The sequence below is a fragment of the Taudactylus pleione genome, unplaced genomic scaffold (genome assembly GCF_031769625.1).
Source record: "Taudactylus pleione unplaced genomic scaffold, aTauple2 ptg000393l, whole genome shotgun sequence".
In the NCBI taxonomy this organism is placed as follows: domain Eukaryota; kingdom Metazoa; phylum Chordata; class Amphibia; order Anura; family Myobatrachidae; genus Taudactylus; species Taudactylus pleione.
In genome coordinates, this window is record NW_028284794.1 from 5,615,220 (window position 1) to 5,643,089 (window position 27,870).

The 27,870-nt window shown below is 48.1% G+C and overlaps 1 protein-coding gene across 1 annotated transcript; it reads left to right on the forward strand.

Moving 5' to 3' along the window:
* The first annotated feature begins 264 nt into the window (after positions 1-264).
* On the forward strand, positions 265-27,779 carry GPC2 (glypican 2). Its single transcript, XM_088446031.1, has 11 exons — positions 265-406; positions 7,932-8,107; positions 12,356-12,514; positions 13,905-14,218; positions 15,275-15,355; positions 17,694-17,859; positions 21,183-21,313; positions 23,944-24,072; positions 24,155-24,291; positions 26,475-26,650; positions 27,406-27,779. Exons 1-11 carry the CDS (start codon positions 372-374, stop codon positions 27,651-27,653), a joined length of 1,752 nt encoding a protein of 583 aa, XP_088302157.1. The 5' UTR covers positions 265-371; the 3' UTR covers positions 27,654-27,779.
* The last annotated feature ends 91 nt before the right edge of the window (positions 27,780-27,870 follow it).

Sequence of the window (27,870 nt, forward strand, 5' to 3'; positions counted from 1 at the left end):
AAGGAGTTAACGAGCTCACCTAGAGAGGACATATATAGGGAGAACAGGAGAAGGAATACAGGAACCCCAGGAACCAGAACCTTGGGGAACTCCTGCTGTTACTGGAAGTGGGGGGGAAGAGGAGTCCTGAGAGGACACAGAGAAGGAACGATCAGAGAGGTAGGAGGACAGCCAGGAGAGGGCAGTGTCACGCAGACCAAGGGAGTAAAGGATTTGCAGAAGGAGAGCGTGGTCTACAGTGCCAAATGCAGCAGAGAGATCAAGGAGAATGAGCAGAGAGTAGTGGCCATTGGATTTGGCAGCAAGGAGGTCGTTGCTGACTTTCGTGAGGGCAGTTTCAGTGGAGTGGAGAGAACGGAAGCCAGACTGAAATGAGTCAAGGAGGGAGTGGGAGGAAAAAAAGGTGGTAAGGCGGTTGTAAACAATATGCTCAAGGAGTTTGGAAGCAAAAGGGAGGAGATGGGTCGATAGTTGGAAAGTATGTTAGGATCAAGGTAGATTTTTTAAGAATGGGGAAGACAAGGGCATGTTTGAATGCAGAAGGGACAGAGCCAGATGTTAGGGAGAGATTAAGGAGGTGAGCAAGATGGGAACAAACAGAAGGAGACAGGTAACAGAGGAGACGGGAAGGGATAGGGTCAAGAGGGGAGGTGGAAGGAGGGGAGGACCGGATGAGGGCCATGACTTCCTCTCCAGATGCAGGGGAGAAGGATATACTTGTATATGCACTGTACTGTCTCTCTATATACTTGTATATGCCCTGTACTGTCTCTCCGTATACTTGTATATTTACTGTACGGTCTCTCCCTATACTTGTATATCCACTGTACTGTCTCCTTATACTTGTATATGCACTGTTCTGTCTGTCTATATACTTGTATATGCACTGTATTGTCTCTCCATATACTTGTATATGCACTGTACTGTCTCTCCGTATACTTGTATATTTACTGTACGGTCTCTCCATATACTTGTATATGCACTGTACTGTCTCCTTATACTTGTATATGCACTGTTCTGTCTGTCTATATACTTGTATATGCACTGTACTGTCTTTCCGTATACTTGTATATTTACTGTACGGTCTCTCCATATACTTGTATATGCACTGTACTGTCTCCTTATACGTGTATATGCACTGTTCTATCTGTCTATATACTTGTATATGCCCTGTACTGTCTGTCTATATACTTGTATATGCCCTGTACTGTATCTCCCTATACTTGTATATGCACTGTATTGTCTCTACATATACTTGTATATGCACTGTATTGTCTCTCCATATACCTGTATATGCACTGTACTGTCTCCTTATACTTGTATATGCACTGTTCTGTCTCTCCGTATACTTGTATATTTACTGTACTGTCTCTCCATATACTTGTATATGCCCTGTACTGTCTCTCCATATACTTGTATATGCACTGTATTGTCTCTACATATACTTGTATATGCCCTGTACTGTCTCTCCATGTACCTGTATATGCACTGTACTGTCTCTCCATATACTTGTATATGCCCTGTACTGTCTCCTTATACTTGTATATGCCCTGTACTGTCTCTCCATATACCTGTATATGCACTGTACTGTCTCTCCATATACTTGTATATGCCCTGTACTGTCTCCTTATACTTGTATATGCCCTGTACTGTCTCTCCATATACTTGTATATGCCCTGTAATGTCTCTCCATATACTTGTATATGCCCTGTACTGTCTCCTTATACTTGTATATGCACTGTACTGTCTCTCCATATACTTCTATATGCCCTGTACTGTCTCTCCTTATACTTGTATATGCACTGTACTGTCTCTCTATGCCCTGTACTGTCTCTCCATATACTTGTATAAGCCCTGTACTGTCTCTCCATATACTTGTATATGGCCTGTACTGTCTCTCCATATACTTGTATATGCCCTGTACTGTCTCTGTATATACTTGATTATATGCACTGTACTGTCTCTCCATATGCTTGTATATCTCCTGCACGTTCTCTATCCCCCTGTATATCCCCTTTATAGTCGCTGTATATGCACTGTACTGTCTCTCCATATACTTGTATATGCACTGCACTGTCTCTCTATGTCCTATACTGTCTCTCCATATACTTGTATATGCACTGTACTGTCTCCCCATATACTTGTATATGCCCTGTACTGTCTCTCCATATACTTGTATATGCACTGTACTGTCTCTTCATATACTTGTATATGCACTGTACTGTCTCTCCATATACATGTATATGCACTGTACTATCTCTCTATGTCCTGTACTGTCTCTCCTGATACTTGTATATGTCCTTTACTGTCTCTCCATATACTTGTATATGCACTGTACTGTCTCTCCATATACTTGTATATGTACTATACTGTCTCTCCTTATACTTGTATATGCACTGTACTGTCTCTCTATGCCCTGTACTGTCTCTCCATATACTTGTATATGCCCTGTACTGTCTCTCCATATACAAGTATATGGAGAGACAGTACCCTGTACTGTCTCTCCTTATACTTGTATATGCACTGTACTGTCTCTTTATGCCCTGTACTGTCTCTCCATATAGTTGTATATGCCCTGTACTGTCTCTGTATATACTTGATTATATGCACTGTACTGTCTCTCCATATGCTTGTATATCTCCTGCACGTTCTCTATCCCCCTGTATATCCCCTTTATAGTCGCTGTATATGCACTGTACTGTCTCTCCATATACTTGTATATGCACTGTACTGTCTCCCCATATACTTGTATATGCACTGTACTGTCTCTCCATATACATGTATATGCACTGTACTGTCTCTCTATGTCCTGTACTGTCTCTCCTTATACTTGTATATGCCCTTTACTGTCTCTCCATATACTTGTATATGCACTGTACTGTCTCTCCATATACTTGTATATGCACTGTACTGTCTCTCTATATACTTGTATTTATTTTGCACTGTACTGTCTCTTCATATACTTGTATATGCACTGTACTGTCTCTCTATGCCCTGTACTGTCTCTCCATATACTTGTATATGCGCTGTACTGTCTCTCCATATACTTGTATATGCACTGTACTGTCTCTCCATATACTTGTATATGCCCTGTACTGTCTCTCCATATACTTGTATATGCACTGTACTGTCTCTCTATGTCCTGTACTTTCTCTCCATATACTTGTATATGCCCTGTACTGTCTCTTCATATACTTGTATATGCCCTGTACTGTCTCTCCATATACTTGTATATGCACTGTATTGTCTCTACATATACTTGTATATGCCCTGTACTGTCTCCTTATACTTGTATATGCACTGTACTGTCATTCCATATACTTGTATATGCCCTGTACTGTCTCTCCATATACTTGTATATGCCCTGTACTGTCTCCTTATACTTGTATATGCACTGTACTGTCTCTCCATATACTTGTATATGTATTGTACTGTCTCTCCTTATACTTGTATATGCACTGTACTGTTTCTCTATGCCCTGTACTGTCTCTCCATATACTTGTATATACCCTGTACTGTCTCTCCATATACTTCTATATGCCCTGTACTGTCTCTCCTTATACTTGTATATGCCCTGTACTGTCTCTGTATATACTTGATTATATGCACTGTACTGTCTCTCCATATGCTTGTATATCTCCTGCACGTTCTCTATCCCCCTGTATATTCCCTTTATAGTCGCTGTATATGCACTGTACTGTCTCTCCATATACTTGTATATGCACTGTACTGTCTATCCATATACATGTATATGCATTGTACTGTCTCTCTATGTCCTGTACTGTCTCTCCTTATACTTGTATATGCCCTTTACTGTCTCTCCATATACTTGTATATGCACTGTACTGTCTCTCCATATACTTGTATATGCACTGTACTGTCTCTCCATATACTTGTATATGCACTGTACTGTCTCTCCATATACTTGTATTTGCACTGTACTGTCTCTTCATATACTTGTATATGCACTGTACTGTCTCTCTATGCCCTGTACTGTCTCTCCATATACTTGTATATGCACTGTACTGTCTCTTCATATACTTGTATATGCACTGTACTGTCTCTCTATGTCCTGTACTTTCTCTCCATATACTTGTATATGCACTGTACTGTCTCTCTATGTCCTGTACTGTCTCTCCATATACTTGTATATGCCCTGTACTGTCTCACCATATACTTGTATATGCCCTGTACTGTCTCTCCATATACTTGTATATGCCCTGTACTGTCTCTCCATATACTTGTATATGCCCTGTACTGTCTCTCCATATCCTTGTATATGCCCTGTATTGTCTCTCCATATACTTCTATATGCCCTGTACTGTCTCTCCTTATACTTGTATATGCCCTGTACTGTCTCTCTATGCCCTGTACTGTCTCTCCATATACTTGTATATGCCCTGTACTGTCTCTCCATATACTTCTATATGCCCTGTACTGTCTCTCCATATACTTGTATATGCCCTGTGCTGTCTCTCCATATCCTTGTATATGCCCTGTGCTGTCTCTCCATATCCTTGTATATGCCCTGTGCTGTCTCTCCATATCCTTGTATATGCCCTGTACTGTCTCTCCATATCCTTGTATATGCACTGTACTGTCTCTCCATATACTTGTATATGCCCTGTACTGTCTCTCCATATACTTGTATATGCACTGTACTGTCTCCCCATATACTTGTATATGCACTGTACTGTCTCTCCATATACATGTATATGCACTGTACTGTCTCTCTATGTCCTGTACTGTCTCTCCTTATACTTGTATATGCCCTTTACTGTCTCTCCATATACTTGTATATGCACTGTACTGTCTCTCCATATACTTGTATATGCACTGTACTGTCTCTCTATATACTTGTATTTATTTTGCACTGTACTGTCTCTTCATATACTTGTATATGCACTGTACTGTCTCTCTATGCCCTGTACTGTCTCTCCATATACTTGTATATGCGCTGTACTGTCTCTCCATATACTTGTATATGCACTGTACTGTCTCTCCATATACTTGTATATGCCCTGTACTGTCTCTCCATATACTTGTATATGCACTGTCCTGTCTCTCTATGTCCTGTACTTTCTCTCCATATACTTGTATATGCCCTGTACTGTCTCTTCATATACTTGTATATGCCCTGTACTGTCTCTCCATATACTTGTATATGCACTGTATTGTCTCTACATATACTTGTATATGCCCTGTACTGTCTCCTTATACTTGTATATGCACTGTACTGTCATTCCATATACTTGTATATGCCCTGTACTGTCTCTCCATATACTTGTATATGCCCTGTACTGTCTCCTTATACTTGTATATGCACTGTACTGTCTCTCCATATACTTGTATATGTATTGTACTGTCTCTCCTTATACTTGTATATGCACTGTACTGTTTCTCTATGCCCTGTACTGTCTCTCCATATACTTGTATATACCCTGTACTGTCTCTCCATATACTTCTATATGCCCTGTACTGTCTCTCCTTATACTTGTATATGCCCTGTACTGTCTCTGTATATACTTGATTATATGCACTGTACTGTCTCTCCATATGCTTGTATATCTCCTGCACGTTCTCTATCCCCCTGTATATTCCCTTTATAGTCGCTGTATATGCACTGTACTGTCTCTCCATATACTTGTATATGCACTGTACTGTCTATCCATATACATGTATATGCATTGTACTGTCTCTCTATGTCCTGTACTGTCTCTCCTTATACTTGTATATGCCCTTTACTGTCTCTCCATATACTTGTATATGCACTGTACTGTCTCTCCATATACTTGTATATGCACTGTACTGTCTCTCCATATACTTGTATATGCACTGTACTGTCTCTCCATATACTTGTATTTGCACTGTACTGTCTCTTCATATACTTGTATATGCACTGTACTGTCTCTCTATGCCCTGTACTGTCTCTCCATATACTTGTATATGCACTGTACTGTCTCTTCATATACTTGTATATGCACTGTACTGTCTCTCTATGTCCTGTACTTTCTCTCCATATACTTGTATATGCACTGTACTGTCTCTCTATGTCCTGTACTGTCTCTCCATATACTTGTATATGCCCTGTACTGTCTCACCATATACTTGTATATGCCCTGTACTGTCTCTCCATATACTTGTATATGCCCTGTACTGTCTCTCCATATACTTGTATATGCCCTGTACTGTCTCTCCATATCCTTGTATATGCCCTGTATTGTCTCTCCATATACTTCTATATGCCCTGTACTGTCTCTCCTTATACTTGTATATGCCCTGTACTGTCTCTCTATGCCCTGTACTGTCTCTCCATATACTTGTATATGCCCTGTACTGTCTCTCCATATACTTCTATATGCCCTGTACTGTCTCTCCATATACTTGTATATGCCCTGTGCTGTCTCTCCATATCCTTGTATATGCCCTGTGCTGTCTCTCCATATCCTTGTATATGCCCTGTGCTGTCTCTCCATATCCTTGTATATGCCCTGTACTGTCTCTCCATATCCTTGTATATGCACTGTACTGTCTCTCCATATACTTGTATATGCCCTGTACTGTCTCTCCATATACTTGTATATGCACTGTACTGTCTCTCCATATACTTGTATATGCCCTGTACTGTCTCTCCTTATACTTGTATATGCCCTGTACTGTCTCTCCATATACTTGTATATTCCCTGTGCTGTCTCTCCATATACTTGTATATGCCCTGTGCTGTCTCTCCGTATCCTTGTATATGCCCTGTGCTGTCTCTCCGTATCCTTGTATATGCCCTGTACTGTCTCTCCATATACTTGTATATGCCCTGTACTGTCTCTCCTTATACTTGTATATGCCCTGTACTGTCTCTCCATATACTTGTATATGCCCTGTACTGTCTCTTCGTATACTTGTATATGCCCTGTACTGTCTCTCCGTATACTTGTATATGCCCTGTACTGTCTCTCCATATACTTGTATATGCCCTGTACTGTCTCACCATATACTTGTATATGCCCTGTATTGTCTCTCCTTATACTTGTATATGCCCTGTACTGTCTCTCCGTATACTTGTATATGCCCTGTACTGTCTCTCCATATACTTGTATATGCCCTGTACTGTCTCTCCATATACTTGTATATGCCCTGTACTGTCTCTCCATATCCTTGTATATGCCCTGTACTGTCTCTCCTTATACTTGTATATGCCCTGTATTGTCTCTCCTTATACTTGTATATGCCCTGTACTGTCTCTCTATGCCCTGTAATATCTCTCCATATACTTGTATATGCCCTGTACTGTCTCTCCATATACTTCTATATGCCCTGTACTGTCTCTCCATATACTTGTATATGCCCTGTACTGTCTCTGTATATACTTGATTATATGCACTGTACTGTCTCTCCATATGCTTGTATATCTCCTGCACGTTCTCTATCCCCCTGTATATCCCCTTTATAGTCGCTGTATATGCACTGTACTGTCTCTCCATATACTTGTATATGCCCTGTACTGTCTCTCCATATACTTTTATATGCACTGTACTGTCTCCCCATATACTTGTATATGCCCTGTACTGTCTCTCCATATACTTGTATATGCACTGTACTGTCTATCCATATACATGTATATGCACTGTACTGTCTCTCCCTATACTTGTATATGCCCTGTACTGTCTCTCCATATACTTGTATATGCCTTGTATTGTCTCTCCATATACTTGTATATGCACTGTACTGTCTCTCCATATACTTGTATATGCCCTGTACTGTCTGTCTATATACGTGTATTTCCACTCTACTGCTTCTGCCCCCTGCATGACTGCCCCCCCCCCGATTCACAGACCTTGTAAGTGGTGAATGTTCTGGGTAGAGTTGGGTTTGTCCCGATGCTATCTGACATATTGTTATGAGCTATACTATACTGCTATATGCTGTTCTTCCAGGCCGCTGCAGCACTCCCCAGCCGTCATGTCTGGTCCAGGGCTCCTTCTCCTCCTCCTGGCCGCTGTACCGGGGATCAGTGCTGTGGTCAGTGAAGTCCGGAGCTGTCTAGACACTGCCCGGGAGCTGAGGGAGAGAGGTCTGGGGGGCATTCCGGGTGTCCGTGCCCCCATATCTGGTATGTCACCATATTCTATATACTGTGATACATCCTTTATATATATGCTTGTCTTCTATATTATATATAAGGGGAGAGTGATGCAAAGTCCGTACATGCCCCCCTATTTGTCCGGTGGGATCTCAACCTTACGTCTGACGGCTGTGCCCTTGGACCACTGGATTTGATGGAGTTATAGATCCTCACCTGGAAGACTGCCTTCCTCCACGGCTAGGAGATTGTTGGAGTTAGGGGCTCTGTCTTGCAGAACCCCATTGCTCATTTCTTCAGGGTCCATAGGCTCCACAGGGAGACCTTGGAGATATACAGTAGGTTGGAAACCAAATCCGGGCACCACACAGTTAAAAGCTTTCAGCTCCCAGGATGCACTGGGTCCACTCTCCCTATTACCCCGCCCCCGAGCCAGAGGCACCTCAGTTTGAGTTGGTGCCCGGCCGAGAGGTAAGAACTTACCTTTGTTAACTCTCTTTCATAGGGTCCACAGGGCACCCGTCCTTACGCACCTGGCTTCATATGGACTATATTACTGGCCACCGGTTTCCCGCCTCCTTCTCTGTGAGTGTGGTTCTTGAGTGTTCCAGTCTTCTTTGTCTCTCTCTTTCCTCCTCTGGCCTTTGGCTACTTACAAACTGAGGTGGCTCGGGGGTGGGGTTATAGGGAGAGTGGACCCAATGCATCCTGGGAGCTGAAAGCTTTAACTGCGTTGTGCCCGGATTTGGTTCCCAACCTATACCCCCAAGGTCTCCCTGTGGACCCTATGAACTTCGAAGAAAGAAAGTTAACAAAGGTAAGTTCTTACCATAACTCTCATGATTAGAGGATTGCACTTCAGGCCGGTACACAATAGACGACTTTGTTAGCGACGGGACCAGGCGGGGTGCCAGCACCGGAAAGTGCGTACATACAGTGCGTACACGAAGCGGGGGCGACGGCAGATGTCGCTGACGACGCGCGGGACCGCGCATCGTCAGCAACATAGCACGTACATATATCGTCTAGTGTGTACCCGGCATTAGAATTAGCGGCACAGTTATAGCTCGGATATTCCTGCCAAGTTCGGATCTCAGAACCAAATAAAACGTTATCTTTCACGGACATCTTCTGACGGTAGGCGTTCCCTTGGGAACGCCTCCGTCTGGTAGGCACGCCCCCGGCACGCCCACCAAAGGGGGCGTGCTGTCAGTCACCATCGACAGCACGCCCCCTTTGATGAGACACAACCAGTGAAGGAAAGTCCTTCGCTCGTCGCGTCTCGCGCATGCGCACGACGGAGCTCCCTCCATCGTGCGCATGCGCAGTGCACACCATCGACCCACTTGCGAGCGGACAGCCGCTCGCGAGTGGGTCTGAATGAGGCCATATGTCCACAGGGACCAGAGCATTGTGCAGGACAGACGACCTGTTGGCTCTTTGCGATGTCCACAAGAGATGGTTGGCCAGCGTCAAACAGCATTGCCAGGCCTCCATTAAGCCTGTACCTGAGGATGTGATGGTGCATTTCGCCAGATCAATGGGTGACGCGGCACGGGGCCTCTGCTGAGCCTCAACTTTCACCAGATTTTCAGACTTAATGTTTCTTTATGCCAGTTTTGGTGTAAGGGGCTGAGCTTAGTCTCCCTTGGGGTTAGCTTTGGAAGTCTCACAGTGCATCCAGTGTACCTAATACAATAGGATGACTTTTGAACAAATGTGTCCACATACATCTATCCTCCGTGTGCTACAAGTCGCGCCACACATAACGCGGGAGCTTCGTGTGACTCAGCAGCGCCGAGCGTCTTTTCGTGCGTCTTTTTACTTTCAAATTTGTCTTATTCGCACAGCTTCTGCTGATTAAAATGATATGCGGCATGCCTATGTTCTGTGTGCAACTGCGGGTGCATCTGCATGCGAAATGCTACGTTACAGTGCGAGAGGCTGGGACACTGTAACGTAGCATTTCACATGCAGATGCACATGCAGTCTCACACAGAATATAGGCATGCCGCATATCATTTTAATCAGCAGAAGCTGCTGGTGTGACCTATTCACACCGCTGTGCAAATAAGATGCATTTGAAGATAAAAAGTTGCGCAAAAAGACATTCAGCACTACAGAGTCACACTGCGGCATGGCGCGACCGGAAGGGCTGATTAGCGCGCAAGGAGGCTAGATGTATGAGGACACCACTGTACGTTAAATCTTTTTCTCTTAGTCCTGTCAGGGGCACTGGATGCCCACGTTTTTCACTCTTTGTTCTTATTTTAGCTCTTGTTCATTGTTGTTGTCCTATTATTGTTGGGAATATCTGTTCTTATTATGGAATGTTTCACCTCTCCCTCTTGTTCTGTTCTCCCGGTTCTGTCCTTAGGGGCCTTGTTAGTAAAATACGGAGATCAGCAGGCAGCCAATGGGGGTAAAGAGGGGAGGAGCTTGAACTTCAAACCCCTGCCACTGGCGTCTACCCCCCCAGTCCATAGAAGTTGTTGGAAATGAATTAACATAAATTACAAAAGAAAATAATTTCCTATTGAGCAGCTTAATTAATGCCATCAATAAATATATATAAAATTAGTGTAGAATTCCCCGTTCTGACACACGGTTTTTCTCATTAGTCTTTGCCGCAAAGAGCAATAAATTGATCTTTCAGTGGGACGGTTTATTTATTACCAGTTATTTATATAGCGCACACATACTCCGCAGCGCTTTACAGAGAATATTTGGCCATTCACATCAGTCCCTGCCCCAGTGGAGCTTACAATCTATGGCCCTCATTCAGAGCCGCTCGCTATTTGCGGTCGTTCGTTCAAAAACAAGGGGTGGCTATTCAAATGATCCGTTCGCACATTGCGGTCTGTGCACGCCTCTAATTTTGAACGAGCGAGCAAAACTTGCGGTTGTAATTTTGAAAAATACGCCCCCTGGCCGCTCGCACCATACGTCATGTCCACTATTTATTAGATTAATCGAGTACATCGAACAGCGTATGAACTGCTCGCTATTCTTGTGGCTGGTTTTTTCAACCGCTATTTTGCGAGCAGTTCTGAGTAAAAAAAAAACAAGTGACGTGGTCAGTGACGCTGCTGTATTAATTATGCACTCCCTTAAAATGCCCGCTTTGACCTTTAAGCACGCCTGCGTTCTGATCTCCACTCCCCGTTTTCAAGCACCTTCCCCTGTTACCACCCACATACGCCTCCTTCTGTCACTCAAAACAGCAGGCATTCGCTATATAGCGAACAAACGATTTTCGTCCGCACTGACTGGTTCGCGCATGCGTATTAAAATCCGTACACATGCGCAGTTGTGCGAACATCGGTCAGAACGAACGAGCGGCCGCTTACGAGCGGCTCTGAATGAGGCCCTATATTCCCTATCACCTGCTCACACACATACACACTAGGGTTAATTTTTGTTAGGAGCCAGTACATTTTTGGAGTGTGGGAGGAAACCAGAGCACCCGTAGGAAACCCACGCAAGAACAGGGAGAATATACAAACTCCACACAGGTAGGGCTGTGGCGGGAATCGAACCCATGACCTTAGTGCTGTGTGGCAGTAATGCTAACCATTACACTGTCTGTGCTGTTTAGCATAAAATCCCCTGTCCTGCACTAATGACATCCAGAAAGGGTGAAGCAGCCCTGCCTTTGCCATGGTCTGAGGGGCGAATGACTGAGTGATACCCCCTGCCCGTCTCATGCTTTTAAATACCGAAAGGGTAAATTACTGACTGAACGGTCTGCTACATAAATTACTTCTATAGGGGGTGTAAAAGTATACTAGGCTTTTATGGTATATGTATATAAATGGTACAAGTGTTACTTGTGTGCTACGTGTATGTTTATTTGTAATACAGAAGCTAAATACCCATCTATATTCTTGTTGCTGGTATACTGCTGCACTGGGACACCGTGTATATATGATGGACTAGTTAGCAGCCCGTCAAAGTGACGGGACATTGTCACGCCCTGCAAAAAGTCCCCCCATTTCAGCGCTCGCAAGCGGGTCGCTTTTCGCTCATTTATGCCCGCCAGCTTGGGGGGGGGGGGGGGGGGGGGGGCTGAGAGTAGAAATGTCAGTGCCAGCAGCTGTGTGCGCCCGAACGGAGCAACAATTGAATTGATCCGACGGGCGCCATCTAGTGGCCGCCGGGGCGCAACACACTTGAATTCCCCCCCATAGAGGTGAGGAGCAGCGTTAGCCTTTTATATACTGTATACATATAGATGATGTATCCTGAGCTGTTGCTGTTCCGCTGTGTGATCTGTAGGGGAGCACCTCCGGATATGTCCCCAGGAGTACACCTGCTGTCCCAGTGAGACGGAGCTGAGGCTCAGCGAGGAGAGCGTGAGGGACCTGGCCCGCATTGTGAATGAGAGCGTCAGTTACCCCATGGGGGTATTAACCGGGGCAAGAAAGAAGTTCCAAGGTACGTGTGTATCCTGCTTATCCATTGCCCATCACTTCAGCCTCACCTTCATCCTCCTCTGCTGTATGTTACAATTACTCTGTAACGGGTAGGTAACCTTCGTCTCTCCAGCTGCTGTAGCACTACACATCCCAGCATGCCCTGTCACAGTTTTAGCATGATCTAACAGCAAAACCGTGGCTGGAAATGCTGGGATATGTAGTTGCACTGCAGCCTGGAGTGCCAGATATTGCTTAGCCCTGCACTATAACTCGCTGTTCCAGGAATATATTAAGTACATAAAGTCTACATGAGTGATAAAAGCCTGCAATATAGATTGTGCCTAAACGTGAATAAAAGGGACCACGTATAGTAAAATCCGCATATTGATAAATCTTCGGGTAAAGCCATTCGCTGCCCCCACTTAATCGCTACTCTGGGCAGCGTCACATGGAATATTCCGGGAGTGGATCCTTAAGCCACTTGTCGTAACCTTGTTCGGCCAGCTGGGGAAAATGCTGCTGCTGCACGTTCCCGTAGTGATTATTACAGAGGGTTAGGGGCTTGGGTAGGGGCTTCCTCATTGGCCATAGCTGCCTCCATTAATTGAAAGGTCGAGGCTGTCTCCAGCAATTGAATTTGGAATACTGCTTACAGTCATTCACTAGGACTTAGGGGGAGATTAATTAAGCCTAAAGCAACCAATCAGCTTCTGTCATTTATCTAGCACAGTTTATGAAATGGCCGTTAGAAGCTGGATGGTTGCTATGGGCAACTTTTGTATTTTTTTCTCTTTAGGAGGGTTGATACATCTCCCCCAGTATGTATTGATTCCACAAAATGGCTGCCTGGACTGTGGGCCTGATTCAGACCCGGTCGCAAGCGCTCGCAACCGGGTCGATGGTGGCCCACAGTGCATGCGCACGAGGCAATCCGTTGCTCCGGGTCTCGCACCAAAGGGGGCGAGCTTGTCGATGTTGAGTGACAGCTCGTCCCCTTTGGTTTTGGCTGCCCAAACGGAGGCGTTCCCATGAGAACGCCTGCCGTTTGGGGGCGGCCCCACTGACATCACCAGTGATGTCAGTGGGAGATTTTTCGGCTCTGTTAGAGCCGAAATCTCTCTGGCGCTTGCGGCCACGAGACCCTACCACAGGGGTCTCGTCGAAAGCCCGATGGTCTTGACCATAGCGACCATCATCATGGCCGCTCACAATAGCTGTGGGTGGTCACCCACAGCTATGCGAGCGGCCAAGACGCCGATCCCCCCAAAAAAAAAACCCCGGTCCTGATTCAGAGCGAGCGGCTCTGAATCAGGCCCTGTGTGCAGACCTTTAGTACCTGTATTGTACTTCATTATACTATGTACACTCTTGTCATATATAACGCTCCTCTCTATGTCGTCTATGTGCAGAATTTTTCCTCGCTCTCCTGGACTCCTCCGAGCACTCTCTCTCCGCCATGTTTGTACTCTCCTACGGACGCCTGTACTCCCAGAATGCCGCTCTCTTCAGCACTCTCTTCTCCGAGCTGCGAGCTTATTACATGGGGGGAGGAGCCCCCAGATTGGCCGATGCCCTCTCCGAGTTCTGGGTGGGGCTACTGGAGCGCACACTCCGCCTGCTGCTCCCTCATTACGAGCTGAGTGCCGACTACATGGAGTGCGCGGGCCATAGAGCTGAGGAGCTGAGGCCCTTCGGGGACACCCCGCGGAAACTTCGTCTGCAGGTTTGATTTAGGGGATATCCTGAGATGGTACACGCTGGTTTGGTTCATGGGGATTCATTGAGAGGCATATGTGATCTAAATAGCATAATGGGGCCTTATTACCCAAAATGCTCAAAATCTCACTGCACAATGCAGTGTCGTCCCTCCCCGCTGTGTCACCCGGTGCGGGGAGGGATGCCGCCGAAAACGGGGTGTGGCCTCGTGGGCAGGGGGCGTGACCTTGCTACCAGGGGGCATGGCCTCGCAGCCCGAGCCCAGGCCTGTGCCGTGGGTATCATCACTTAATGCTACAGTGCAGCACCCGGCTCCTGTCACTGAGGGGGAGCCAGTACCTTGGTGTCACCCCTCGGCGGGTGACACCCGGGTGCGTCCCGCAACCCCCCTTTGTGACGCCACTGACACAGTGCATGCACATCTCATTTAATGGCCGTATAGTGCATAACTGTACTTTGCTGGCGTCAGCATGCCCACTTTCCCGCATATACATGCCCATCCCAGTCACGGGCCTCTGGTTGTACACCATCGCACGTTTGCGCTGTGTGAAAGACGCACCTGCGCACATAAAAAGTGCGGCCGCCAATAGTTGTGAAGGCCGGTGGGATATTCCATGTACATTTTTCAGCCGGTGTTTTACTTACTGGGTTTTAGATCATGCAATGGGGGTATAGTTACATAAATGGCTTATTCCATAAGTACCGGTAAGTTTAGTCTCAGTCCCTGCAGCAAATGTACGGGGGCGGGTAGTGGGTTACCCGTACACACAGCCAGCCATGCCAATATATCTGTGATCTTATGTGCATGCTTTCCTTTTAAAACAGGCGCAACAACAAACACTAGTAAACTCACAACTAGGAAGCTCACCGAGGACGGTTATATAATTATTATAGAGTGGCCTATATACAGTTAGAGCTGCCTTCAGTCATGTTAATTATGTGGGCACCCAGTAGATGTGTAATCAGGAACTGGCCTCAACCAATCAGCATTTCCTTCAGTTCCCTGAACTGTGTCAGCGGAATCATGGTTAGAGTTTTACTGATGTTATTCTGTGTCCTGCAGGTCACACGAGCGCTGGGAGCAGCCAGAACTCTGGTCCAGGGGCTGGCGACAGGAAGTGACATCGTCAGCAGAGCGGCCAAGGTACAAAACAGGGATACTATCCCGCTACAGGGTGACACAGTGACACAGACTGAAGGGAGCTATGAGTCTATCCCTCCCCCTGCAGGGTGACAGTGACACAGACAGAAGGGAGCTATGAGTCTGTCCCTCCCCCTGCAGGGTGACACAGACAGAAGGGAGCTATGAGCCTGGCCCTCCCCCTGCAGGGTGACAGAGTGACACAGACAGAAGGGAGCTATGAGTCTGTCCCTCCCCCTGCAGGGTGACACAGACAGAAGGGAGCTATGAGCCTGGCCCTCCCCCTGCAGGGTGACACAGTGACACAGACAGAAGGGAGCTATGAGTCTGTCCCTCCCCCTGCAGGGTGACACAGTGACACAGACAGAAGGGAGCTATGAGCCTGTCCCTCCCCCTGCAGGGTGACACAGTGACACAGACAGAAGGGAGCTATGAGTCTGTCCCTCCCCCTGCAGGGTGACACAGTGACACAGACAGAAGGGAGCTATGAGTCTGTCCCTCCCCCTGCAGGGTGACACAGTGACACAGACAGAAGGGAGCTATGAGTCTGTCCCTCCCCCTGCAGGGTGACACAGACAGAAGGGAGCTATGAGCCTGGCCCTCCCCCTGCAGGGTGACACAGTGACACAGACAGAAGGGAGCTATGAGTCTGTCCCTCCCCCTGCAGGGTGACACAGTGACACAGACAGAAGGGAGCTATGAGTTTGTCCCTCCCCCTGCAGGGTGACACAGTGACACAGACAGAAGGGAGCTATGAGCCTGTCCCTCCCCCTGCAGGGTGACACAGTGACACAGACAGAAGGGAGCTATGAGCCTGTCCCTCCCCCTGCAGGGTGACACAGTGACACAGACAGAAGGGAGCTATGAGTCTGTCCCTCCCCCTGCAGGGTGACACAGTGACACAGACAGAAGGGAGCTATGAGCCTGTCCCTCCCCCTGCAGGGTGACACAGTGACACAGACAGAAGGGAGCTATGAGTCTGTCCCTCCCCCTGCAGGGTGACACAGACAGAAGGGAGCTATGAGTCTGTCCCTCCCCCTGCAGGGTGACACAGTGACACAGACAGAAGGGAGCTATGAGCCTGTCCCTCCCCCTGCAGGGTGACACAGTGACACAGACAGAAGGGAGCTATGAGCCTGTCCCTCCACCTGCATGGTAACACAGTGACACAGACAGAAGGGAGCTATGAGTCTGTCCCTCCCCCTGCAGGGTGACACAGTGACACAGACAGAAGGGAGCTATGAGTCTGTCCCTCCCCCTGCAGGGTGACACAGACAGAAGGGAGCTATGAACCTGTCCCTCCCCCTGCAGGGTGACACAGTGACACAGACAGAAGGGAGCTATGAGCCTGTCCCTCCCCCTGCAGGGTGACACAGTGACACAGACAGAAGGGAGCTATGAGCCTGTTCTTCCCCCTGCAGGGTGACACAGTGACATAGACAGAAGGGAGCTATGACCCTGTCCCTCCCCCTGCAGGGTGACACAGACAGAAGGTAGCTATGAGTCTGTTCCTCCCCCTGCAGGGTGACACAGTGACACAGACAGAAGGGAGCTATGAGTCTGTCCCTCCCCCTGCAGGGTGACATAGACAGAAGGGAGCTATGAGCCTGTCCCTCCCCCTGCAGGGTGACACAGACAGAAGGGAGCTATGAGTCTGCGCCTCCCTCTGCAGGGTGACACAGACAGAAGGGAGCTATGAGACTGTCCCTCCCCCTGCAGGGTGACACAGTGACACAGACAGAAGGGAGCTATGAGCCTGTCCCTCCCCCTGCAGGGTGACACAGTGACACAGACAGAAGGGAGCTATGAGTCTGTCCCTCCCCCTGCAGGGTGACACAGTAACACAGACAGAAGGGAGCTATGAGTCTGTCCCTCCTCCTGCAGGGTGACACAGACAGAAGGGAGCTATGAGCCTGTCCCTCCCCCTGCAGGGTGACACAGACAGAAGGGAGCTATGAGCCTGTCCCTCCCCCTGCAGGGTGTCACAGACAGAAAGGAGCTATGAGAGTTCCCCTCCCCCTGCAGGGTGACACAGACAGAAAGGAGCTATGAGAGTTCCCCTCCCCCTGCAGGGTGACACAGACAGAAGGGAGCTATGAGCCTGTCCCTCCCCCTGCAGGGTGACACAGACAGAAGGGAGCTATGAGCCTGTCCCTCCTATAATGAAGCTCAGGAATCAGTGTAGAGAGGTCCCTGTAGGCTGCAGGATAAATAAGGAATAATTGATGGCCTCGGAGTTGGTGCTGTCTGCTGAGGATCCCAGGTACAGTTAGTGTAATAGAGACACTAATGCCCCTGTAGCAATGCCTATGAGACGTACTGTCTATTCTTTCCTATCTAGGCAGTGCCACCATCCGATTGTCTCCGAGCTGCCATGCGGATGTGGTATTGCCCCTTGTGCCGAGGTTACACGGGTCTCCTGCCCTGCCATGGCCTCTGCCTTAACGTCATGAAGGGCTGCCTCGCCCACCAGGCGGATATGGATGCTGATTGGAATAGTTTAATAGGTGGGTAATAGGAAAATGCCCTCAACTGTGTATTTAACTTTATTTTAAATAAAATGTGATGTTCCGCCTGTGGTGGTTATTCTGATACGTTGCCCACTTAAATGTCCCTAACCCTAATTGTAGGACAGGACTGGAGTCAGGGGTTGGGAAGGGGAAGAAAGGCGACACAGCTTACATTAAATTCTGCTGGGAGCCCTGGATTCTGTGCAGGAACCTCACGTATTTACTAAGCCTTCATCACTGCTGCACAGAGGGGGAGAAGAACAAGGGAGGGGGCCGCAGACATGTAATGCAGCCTGCGTGTAAGTGGTCACTTGCTCCCTCTCTCTACAGGCGAACAGCAGACACGCTGGCCCAAATCATTTCATTTATTGGACCACCCGTGGTACCCCTGAGGGTAGCGCGCTGTTTTGGAACCACTGCCTTGGAAATATATCGCCAGGAATATCTGTTGCATCCTTGGGGGTGGGGGATGATTTAGGCAGGGGCGTGGCCTAGTCCAGAACAATAGAAAAACATGATCTAGACAAAACAAGGATGTGACTGGCTCAACCCTATGAGTGGCAGTACATGATGGTAGCTGATCAATCACTTCAGTAATATCACTCAGGGAGGGGTTATGCTATACAAGAAACAGCAATGGGTATTCCCCCAGCACTCGGAATGATATCAGCAATAAGATTTGAAGCACTACATGGTGGTAGATAATTCACAGACCTCAGCTGCATATATGCGGGCAGTACAGACGGTGTAATGGTTAGCATTACTGCCTCACAGCACTGAGGTCATGGGTTCGATTCCCACCACGACCTTACCTGTGTGGAGTTTGTATATTCTCCCTGTGCTTGCGTGGGTTTCCTCCAGGTACTCCGGTTTCCTCCCACACTCCAAAAATATACTGGTAGGTTAATTGGCTCCCAACACAAATTAACCCTAGTGTGCATGTGTGTGAGCGTCTGTTAGGGAATATAGGCCCTCATTCAGACCCACTCGCGAGCGGCTGTCCGCTCGTAAGTGGGTCGATGGTCTGCACTGCGCATGCGCACGACGGAGGGAGCTCCATCGTGCGCGAGACGCGACAAGCGAAGGACTTTCCTTCGCTCGGAGTGTCTCATCAAAGGGGGCGTGCTGTCGATGTTGACTGACAACACGCCCCCTTTGGTGGGCATGCCGGGGGCGTGCCTGCCAGACGGAGGCGTTCCCAAGCCGTCTGAAGCTGGCCCCAAGACCATCGCGACCATCATCCTGCACGCTCGTATATGCTGTGGGTGGTGACCCACAGCTATACGTGCGTCCAGGAGGACTCTCCATATTAATGGAGGTGGGCCCTGATTCAGAGCGAGCGCTCTGGTCAGAGCGTCCGGCTCTGAATCAGGGCCATAGACTGTAAGCTCCACTGGACTGATGTGAATGGACAAATATGCTCTGTAAAGCGCTGTGGAATATGTGTGCGCTATATAAATAACTGGTAATAATAATAATATATTTGCAAAAATATGGCCAAGCCTCCAGGCCACATCACAGCCTCTCTGATTACTGGAGGTCCCTAATACTTAGTCAAAGTCTGGGGTGCGGAACCCATATATTATACTGTATTATATCTTGTGCAAAAGTATTCCCTTGGCATTACTCATACTTTATTATAAAAATGGATTGATCAGGGAATAACCAACAGCGATTATGACACAAAATAAATTGCCAACTTAAAAAAAAAGAAAAAAAAATACAAATTAAACTTTTTCTTTAACAATTAGAAATAAATAACAGACAGTAGATGATTGCATTAATCCCCCCCCCCCCTTATATAATGCTATGTAAATGCTCATTCAGTGGAATTACAGCTGTGACAGTTTGGGAGAATCCCAATTACCTTTGTACATCCGGACGCTGTAATCTGCAGCATTCCTTCAGCTCCAGCCGGCAGGACGCCACATTTGGGGAAAGGCAATTTTCAATAAGTTTATGTGGGTCTTAAGTTTTATTAGAAGTTATGTTTGGTTTGGTTCTAGCTGAATAAACAGGTTGTCTCAGGGATTTTACATCTGTTGTCATAGGTGACAGGCCATAGTCTAGGAGCACCGATGAGTATACTCTGTACAGCACTACGCAGCTCCACGGGTACAGCTGTATCTAATGCAGCCGAGCTGATCTTTGCTGTATCCAAGGGTATTGATAATAAATAAAGTCTGTCTGAATGATACTGAGTTGCACTACGGTCTGCACAGTATACTGGAGCTGGTTTTGAGTAAAGCAAAATAGAGCCAGTATTTAGGCACCTGGATAAAACCATGCTGCACTGTAGGGGGGGCAGACGTAACAGGTGCATACAGAGTTGTATATTAGAGAGCTGTGTCCAAACTGAAATGTAAATAGCAGTGTAAGAATAAAGCTGTCCAGCATCTGTGCGCTACAGATGTATTCCCATACACCTGGCGTCTATACTCCATACAGCTCGAGAATATGCCCGGCGTGGTTGAGACGCTCCAAGAGAAGTAGCAACGTTTTAGCCGCGGGGGGGACGGTTAGGTTTAAGCACTCCCGGGGGGGGAACTTAGGGTTAGGCACCCCCTCCGGGAGGGTTAGGCTAGGTGAAGGGGGAGTTAGGATTAGGCACCACAGGGGGGGAGGTTATGGTTAGGCACCCCCCCGGGAGGGTTAGGTTTAGGGCATGGGGGGGGGGGTTAGGGTTAGGCTACACGGGGGTGAGGTTAGGGTGAGACACCCCCCCCGGGAGGGTTAGCTTTGGGGGGCGGGGAGGGGGGGGTTAGGGTTAGGCACCACGGGGAGGACTTAGGGTTAGGCACCACCCTCCGAGTCTTAGGTTAGGCACCCCCCAAGGGAGGGTTGCGGGGGGGGGGAGGGTTAAACATGCCTACGAGCCCGGCATCGGGATTTTGATCTGTCGAGCTTCTCGCATCAGGATTTGAACCGGTGGCTTGTAAGCCGTCGGTATTTCATACCCAACCCTTTACCCTGCATGCTGAAATAATAAATGCATTTCCCCCCTGGACTGCTACATGGCTTGTTCCAGATACAAAGTTACTTCCTGTTTTTCCCTTGCTCCCAACTCAGAATCTGCCCCAATGTGTTCTAACTTGCCTGAGGTTCACTTTTATAGGTAAGGTACACCCACAACTGAAAATGCGGTTCTGAGCGGGGATCTTGAAGCAAAATAATAATACAGAATATGACTTACCTGGGGTTCTGCGTTCTAGCTGATGCCCGCCAGTGGAGTGCTATACATGCCAGCTCTGGTACCATTGATACTTTCCTTGCTGTTCCATGAGGGACATCCACTAATACACTGTTATATCACCTTGCAGACGGGCTACAGGAGGTGGCTGAGCGCCTGGCGGGACCCTTTAACGTGGAACTCGCCACCGAATCCATCGCAGTGAAGATATCGGAGGCGATAATGACGCTGCAGGAGGAGAGCGTACAACTCACAGCGCAGGTATTGTCTTATTTTCTTCATTGACGCATTTCATACAACCAGTATCGTGAACATGGGTACAAAAAGACCCTGCTATTAGCTCAGCTCACCACCAGAGGGCAGAGTTTTAATATGATGCTGGGATCAGGTTTATGCAGGAATTCTGGTTGACAGCAGTTTTATCATCTGAAATGTTCTGACATCATCTGTAATGTATGAATCAGTAGGCGGGAATGTCAGTGCATATATTTTATGAACGTATATAAAAAGCCAGGTGTATTTTCCTTGTAAGAAGTATATAATTTTTTTCTAACCGGGTGGGAACGGTAGTTACATAAGCTGGGCATAGCTGCTTAATGTGTTTCCCCATGCTTCTACTGTAGAGTTACATTTAAAGCTACTGTGCACCACCACCTAAGAAAATCTATTTCTAACTTAAGGCACACATCCACTAGACGACAGGCAAAAGACTGCACGATTAAGACATTGTAATCGTGCAGTCGTTTGTCTGTCTGTGATGTGTCCACACTGAGGGCCTGATTCAGAGCCGGACACTATTTGCGGACGGTCGTTCAGGAAAAGGGGGTGGCTATTAAAATGAACCGTTCGCTCTTTGCGGTCTGTTGACGCCTCCATGTCTGAACGAGCGAGCAAAACTTGCGGTCGTTTTTTGGATAACTACGCCCCCTGGCCGCTCGCATCCTACGTCATGTCTGCTATTTATTAGATTAATCGAGTACATCGACCAGCGTATGAACTGCTCGCTATTCTTGTGGTTGGTTTTTCCTACCACAATCTTGCGAGCAGTTTTGGCTAAAAGACACCCAACTGACGTGGTCAATGATGCTGCTGTATTAATTATGCACACCCATAAAACGCCCGCTTTGACCTTTAAGCACGCCTGCGTTCTGTTCTCCACTCCCCGTTTTCAAGCACCTTCCCCTGTTACCACCCACATACGCCTCATTCTGTCACTCAAAATAGCAGGCATTCGCTATTTAGCAAACAAACGATTTTCGGCCGCACTGACTGGTTCGCGCATGCGTATTAAAATCCGTACGCATGCGCAGTTGGGCAAACATCGCTCGGAACGAACGAGCGGCCGCTTACGAGCGGCTCTGAATCAGGCCCTGAATGAGCAGTCGTTCAGTGTAGACACATCAATCATCTGCAAACATGTTCAACCTGACGATATCGTCAGGTTGTACAACATATTTGTACGATGAAAGATGTCTAAACGACCAGCGGGAGCACACATCGGTGGTCGTTATAGATTTTTTTTCACACAACCTGCAAAAGTTTTTCAAACGATGTTCCAATGATTATCTAATGATATCGTTGTCGTTCAATCACTCAATTTAATCGTCTAGTGGATGTGTACCTTTAAAGTATGCACCACACAGCTGATTTTCCTGGGATTCTCATACTCTCATAGCCACAGGCCAATACATTACAGTTATGTGAAGAAGCAAAACTCTTGTAACAACAAAAGAACATTCTGTTACCTGTAACTGTAATCTTGAATTGCATGCACAGAATTGGTAGAGTGTTGTTTAAGAAAATGTCCACTAGAGTGCGCCCCAACCTAAATATACTGACATTTCCAATGAAGAGAAATAGGCAGAGCCTTCAGCTGAGAGGACAGTGATGAATCAGATACTGCTCTGAGGGCTTGATTCAGACCCGCTCACAAGCGCTATGCGCTTGCGAGCGGGTAGATGTTTGGCCGCTGCGTATGTGCACGCCGGAGCCGACTTCGACGTGCGCATGCGCGAGACCCGGCTAGCGACGGGCGCTCCGTCGCTATGGGTCTCGCACCAAAGCGGTGCAGCTGTTGATTTTGATTGACAGCTTGCCCCGTTTTGGAGGCGGGCAGGGGGGGTGGCTTATTCAAACAGAGGCGTTCCCGAAGGAACGCCTGCCGTTTGGGGGCGGCCCCACTGACATCACCAGTGATGTCAGTGGGTGAGCTTCCGGCTCTAATAGAGCCGAAAGCTCACTGGGGCATGCGGGAAGGAGACCCTACCACAAGGGTCCCGTCGCAAGCCCCGATGGTCGCGATGGTCGAGACCATCGCCACCATTTCCTAGCCGCTCACAATAGCTGTGGGTGGTCACCCACAGCTAAGCGAGCGTCCAGGAGGCCGCACAAAAAATTCAGAGCGAGCACTCTTTTAGAGCGTCCGGCTCTGAATCAGGCCCAGAGTGCGGCTGCAGGCCAGGGCTACACAGGCCTGTGCGCATGTACTGCAAGTATGTTTGGTGCTTTATAAATCAGTAATGATAATTACACCAGACTGGTCTTATCTAATTGGTGATTGATTGCTAGAGATTACTGTACATTTGATGTTTGTTAGTAAATAGATCTTGTGAAAGACAGTTCACCTCATTGTAGTTTAGCAACCAATCAGATTCAGTCACTTTGATGCACAAATTGGAAATGAAAGCAGATATCTGATTGGTTGCTACGGATGGCCCTCCTATTTATTCCACTTGCACCAGTTTTCTGCTCAGAGCACTGTGGGCTCCTTGATTTGTAGATCATAGTAATAGAGCCTGTGACTACAAGTCCCAGCATGTTCGCATACCTGCCACAAGCTGCCTAGGCCTCTACAGCATACAGTAAACTTGACAAAGTTGTCCTTTAAATAGATCTTCCAGTCGTGTGGTACCCCGCCCCCAGCTCGCGCCAGACGCTCCCCCCAGGAGGACAGGAAGTTTCGAGTTTACAGCAATGAGGAGAAGCCGACGTCGGCAGCTGGTACCAACATAGACAGACTAGTGAGTGCGGGCTACAGGCGGAAATCTGGCATCCCGTTATGTGTATGCTCTCCTCCCTCATGTAACAATTACTTCTTAACAGGTGTCGGAGGTGGTGTCCAAGCTCCGCCCACTGCGCGGCCTCTGGAAGCTCCTCCCACTGTCCCTCTGCTCCGATCACAGGGTCTCGGCTGGGCTCAGCAATCAGGAGAAGTGTTGGAATGGACAGACCCGGGGACGGTGAGTAACGACGCGGCGGTCACGCTACGGGTAACACCAAAGATGCAGGTTACTACGCCGTTTTAGATAAGTGTTGGGACCGGGCGCCCGTCATCGATCGCGCTCAGGGAATGGGCAAGGCTGATATAGCGCACTCCACTTGTCTAGAGCAAAGTAGCTTTTTCAGTAATTATACTACGGATCTCGCTTACATGCAGAGAATCGTCTGCGTCACCTTCCTATTTGGTAAATGAAATCGACCTTCTGGGATGTTTGGAAGACAGAGAATCGGAGGTGCCATAATTACTAATTTATTGACTACGCAGCCCGGAATCTTCTGCCCCAGTTGTTATGCCAGCTCCCCATATCCACCCTCCGGGCACCTGCCGCGCCTTGAGTCACCAGCGGAGCGGAGCATGGACTCCAAGGGCAGAATTCAATTGTTTCCAGCTCCCTTCGCGCCTGACTATTGTTGCTACTGTCGGGCGCGATCAGCTGCCATCGATCCATTTCAGCTCGCAGCCCCAGGGGGGGTGCGAGCTGAAATGGGCGAAAAAGTGACCTGTTTGGGCGCCCAAACGGCACTTTACGCGATCGCGACCCGCGCACTTTGGTCGGGGGTAGCCGATTTACGCGGCTAAACCCGACCACTTTGGGCGCAATCAGCACGAAAAGCAGGAACAATTGAATAGAGGCCCGCGATCTCCCGTCACTTTAGACGGGCGATCCGGTCCGGCGAAAACAATTGAATACCACCCCAAGGGTTGCCGTGCATTTCCCAGAGATTGACCACAGCTGATAAGGATATTAGGCTCCAAGAATATTTAACCTATATTACTTCATACAGGGCCTGATTCAGCACGGATCGCAACTGCAACGGCGTACGCAGATTGTCCGATGGTCAATACTGCGCATGCGTATGCACTGCAGTGCCCGTGCGCAGTGACAGCATTGCGATCGCACTTCGGTCACCTACGCAGATACAAAGCCATGGCAGAGTGAGTGACGGGACGTCAGCGTTTGGGGGTGGTGACGGGGGCGTGGTCGGAGAAACACAGGCATTTCCTGAGCGTGCATAAATTAGCCACTGCGACGGCATTCGCAGCTCGTGCACTCGCCGCGTGCGACGAAACTCGTCATTTCTGAGACACGTCTGGGCTGCTATAATTCTGCGTGAGGGTCCGATGTTACTGATGTGTGCGCAGGACTGAGAGGTATTACGGATGTGAGAAAGCGGCAGTGAGGGTCTCTATGCCGGGTGAGCAGTCGCAGTCATTAGCATATTTTCGCAGCAGATCTGCGTATGTAATCGTGGGTGCGATCGCAGTAGCGATCCGTTGTGAATCAGGCCCATAGTCCAGAACAAAGCTGAAAGCAATACATGTATGTCTTGTCGACATCCAGAATGTCGGCAAGCGGTATGTGGACCCCGAAACGCTGGCAATGGGAGATCGACATGTGCTACTTTGAGCATTTTATGCTCATCAAATTGTAAGCATGTTGGTTGATAAACAATGGGTATGTAATGCCGGCTGTCGGGATTCCTCCTGTCACAATACCAACAGTGGCATCCCGATGGTTGGTATCCTGACAGGGGTCGGGTAAGTATACTTACCCCCCCCTTCTCCCCCTAACCCTCCCCACCCCACACCCTAACCCTCCCCGTTGGTGCCTAAACCTAAGTCTACCCCCTTCGTGCCTAAACCTAACCCTCCCCCACAGTGGTCCCTAACCCTAACCCTCCCACCTAGGGGTGCCTAACCCTAACCTCCCCCGCAAAAAAAATCTAACCCTAACCCCGCTATGCTACCTAAACCTAACCCTCCCCGAACGCAGCTAACGCTAAGGGCGCCCCGGACTTACCGCGTTCGGGCAGCCGCCCTTCTGCTTTCCTGCGTCAGGATTAAGATAAGCGTTGGTATTTCGACGCCTATTTTAAGTACCTTGCCGAGGTTCCCCCATCGGGATTCAGACCAGGGGCCGCGATGCCGACAGTCTCATAACTACATCCTGGTTAAAAATCATGTTTTAGTTATAGTGCAGACACGCATGGAATACTCAGACTTGAAGATTTCCCACTGCCGGCATTCCGGGGTCCAGATCCTGCATGTTGACATTCTGAATGTCGGCAAGACAGCTACGTACCAGGAGAACATCTTTTTCTTAACATTGCTTTTTTGTGTTTTATTCCCACTGTCCTCCAGGTACCTCCCGCAGGTGACAGGGGATGGGCTGGTGAATCAGATTAATAACCCGGAGGTGGAGCTTCCAATGTCCCCTTCTGACCCCAGAACCCGGCAGCTGGGCCTACAGCTTCGCGTGGTGAGGAGTAAACTGCGGGCGGCCTACAGCGGGAAGGACAGTGACACCCAGGATGCCTGTAAGTGATCACATGCATGTTTCTTCACTGTGTGGTATGCCATGCAGACCATATGTTCAAGATAACATTAAGGTCCAGGTAGTCATGCTTAATGTCCAAGGTTGTGTCCATTTTGGGTGGTTAAATTGGAATTGTTTTGTGGTGAGGCCTACTGTCTCCTATGGTTTTGTGGTGAGGCCTACTGTCTCCTATGGTTTTGTGGTGAGGCCTACTGTCTCCTATGGTTTTGTGGTGAGGCCTATTGTGCCCTATGGTTTTGTGGTGAGGTCCTACTGTATCCTATGGTTTTGTGGTGAGGTCCTGCTGTCTCCTGTGGTTTTGTGGTGAGGTCCTACTGTCTCCTGTGGTTTTGGGGTGAAATCCTACTGTCTCTTATGGTTTTGGGGTGAGGTCCTACTGTCTCTTATGGCTTTGGGGTGAGGTCCTACTGCCTCCTATGGTTTTGGGGTGATGTCCTATTAATGTGGTTGGCCGGGTACAAAGGAAAAATTAATATCTGGATAGATCTTGTCTGCTTCTGGCAATGATTGATAGTTGGTGAAGGGGCGTACACTCAGCTCCGTGAAGATACTCTAGTCTAAGGCGGCCAAACTGACTGACAAGCTTGGGTCAGAAGATTAGGACCCTCAGCTATGGACCTTGTTTCTGGAGCTGCTTATAGACTGGCCTCCTTCCCCTTAACCCCACACTACATGTAAGAGAACACCACACGCCCGTCCTCCTGCTTACATGTCTTCTTCCCCTTCTCCGATTAGATGACGAGGGCAGCGGTGGCTCAGGCGGAGGGGAAACGGTGACGATGAAGCCTGTGATCAGGACGCAGCCAGGAGGTGGCGAGCGCAAGGAGCGGCCCAGCAAGGAGAAGAAGCAGAATGCGGGTGGGAAAGGGAGAGGGGGTAGGAGAGGAGGGGGAAGGCATAGCGATGGGGCAGGAGGGTTACGAGTCTCTGATTATACAGTCATCCTCATGTCCTTGATTGCCGGACTGCTAGTGTCTGCGTGACCCGAACTAATGGGCTGTAGCTAATTAATGAGGCCAATACACACACATGTATGGAAAGACTCAGATGTGTGTGTGTATGTGCCTGTGTGTAACATGGCACCGTGTTAGCTGTATACAAATACAGTATATATGGGATAATACCTTAGACATTAATAACACAATTGTATGCCTCCTAGCACTGGATTCCCTAAAAAAAAAAAAAAAAAAACTAAAAAAA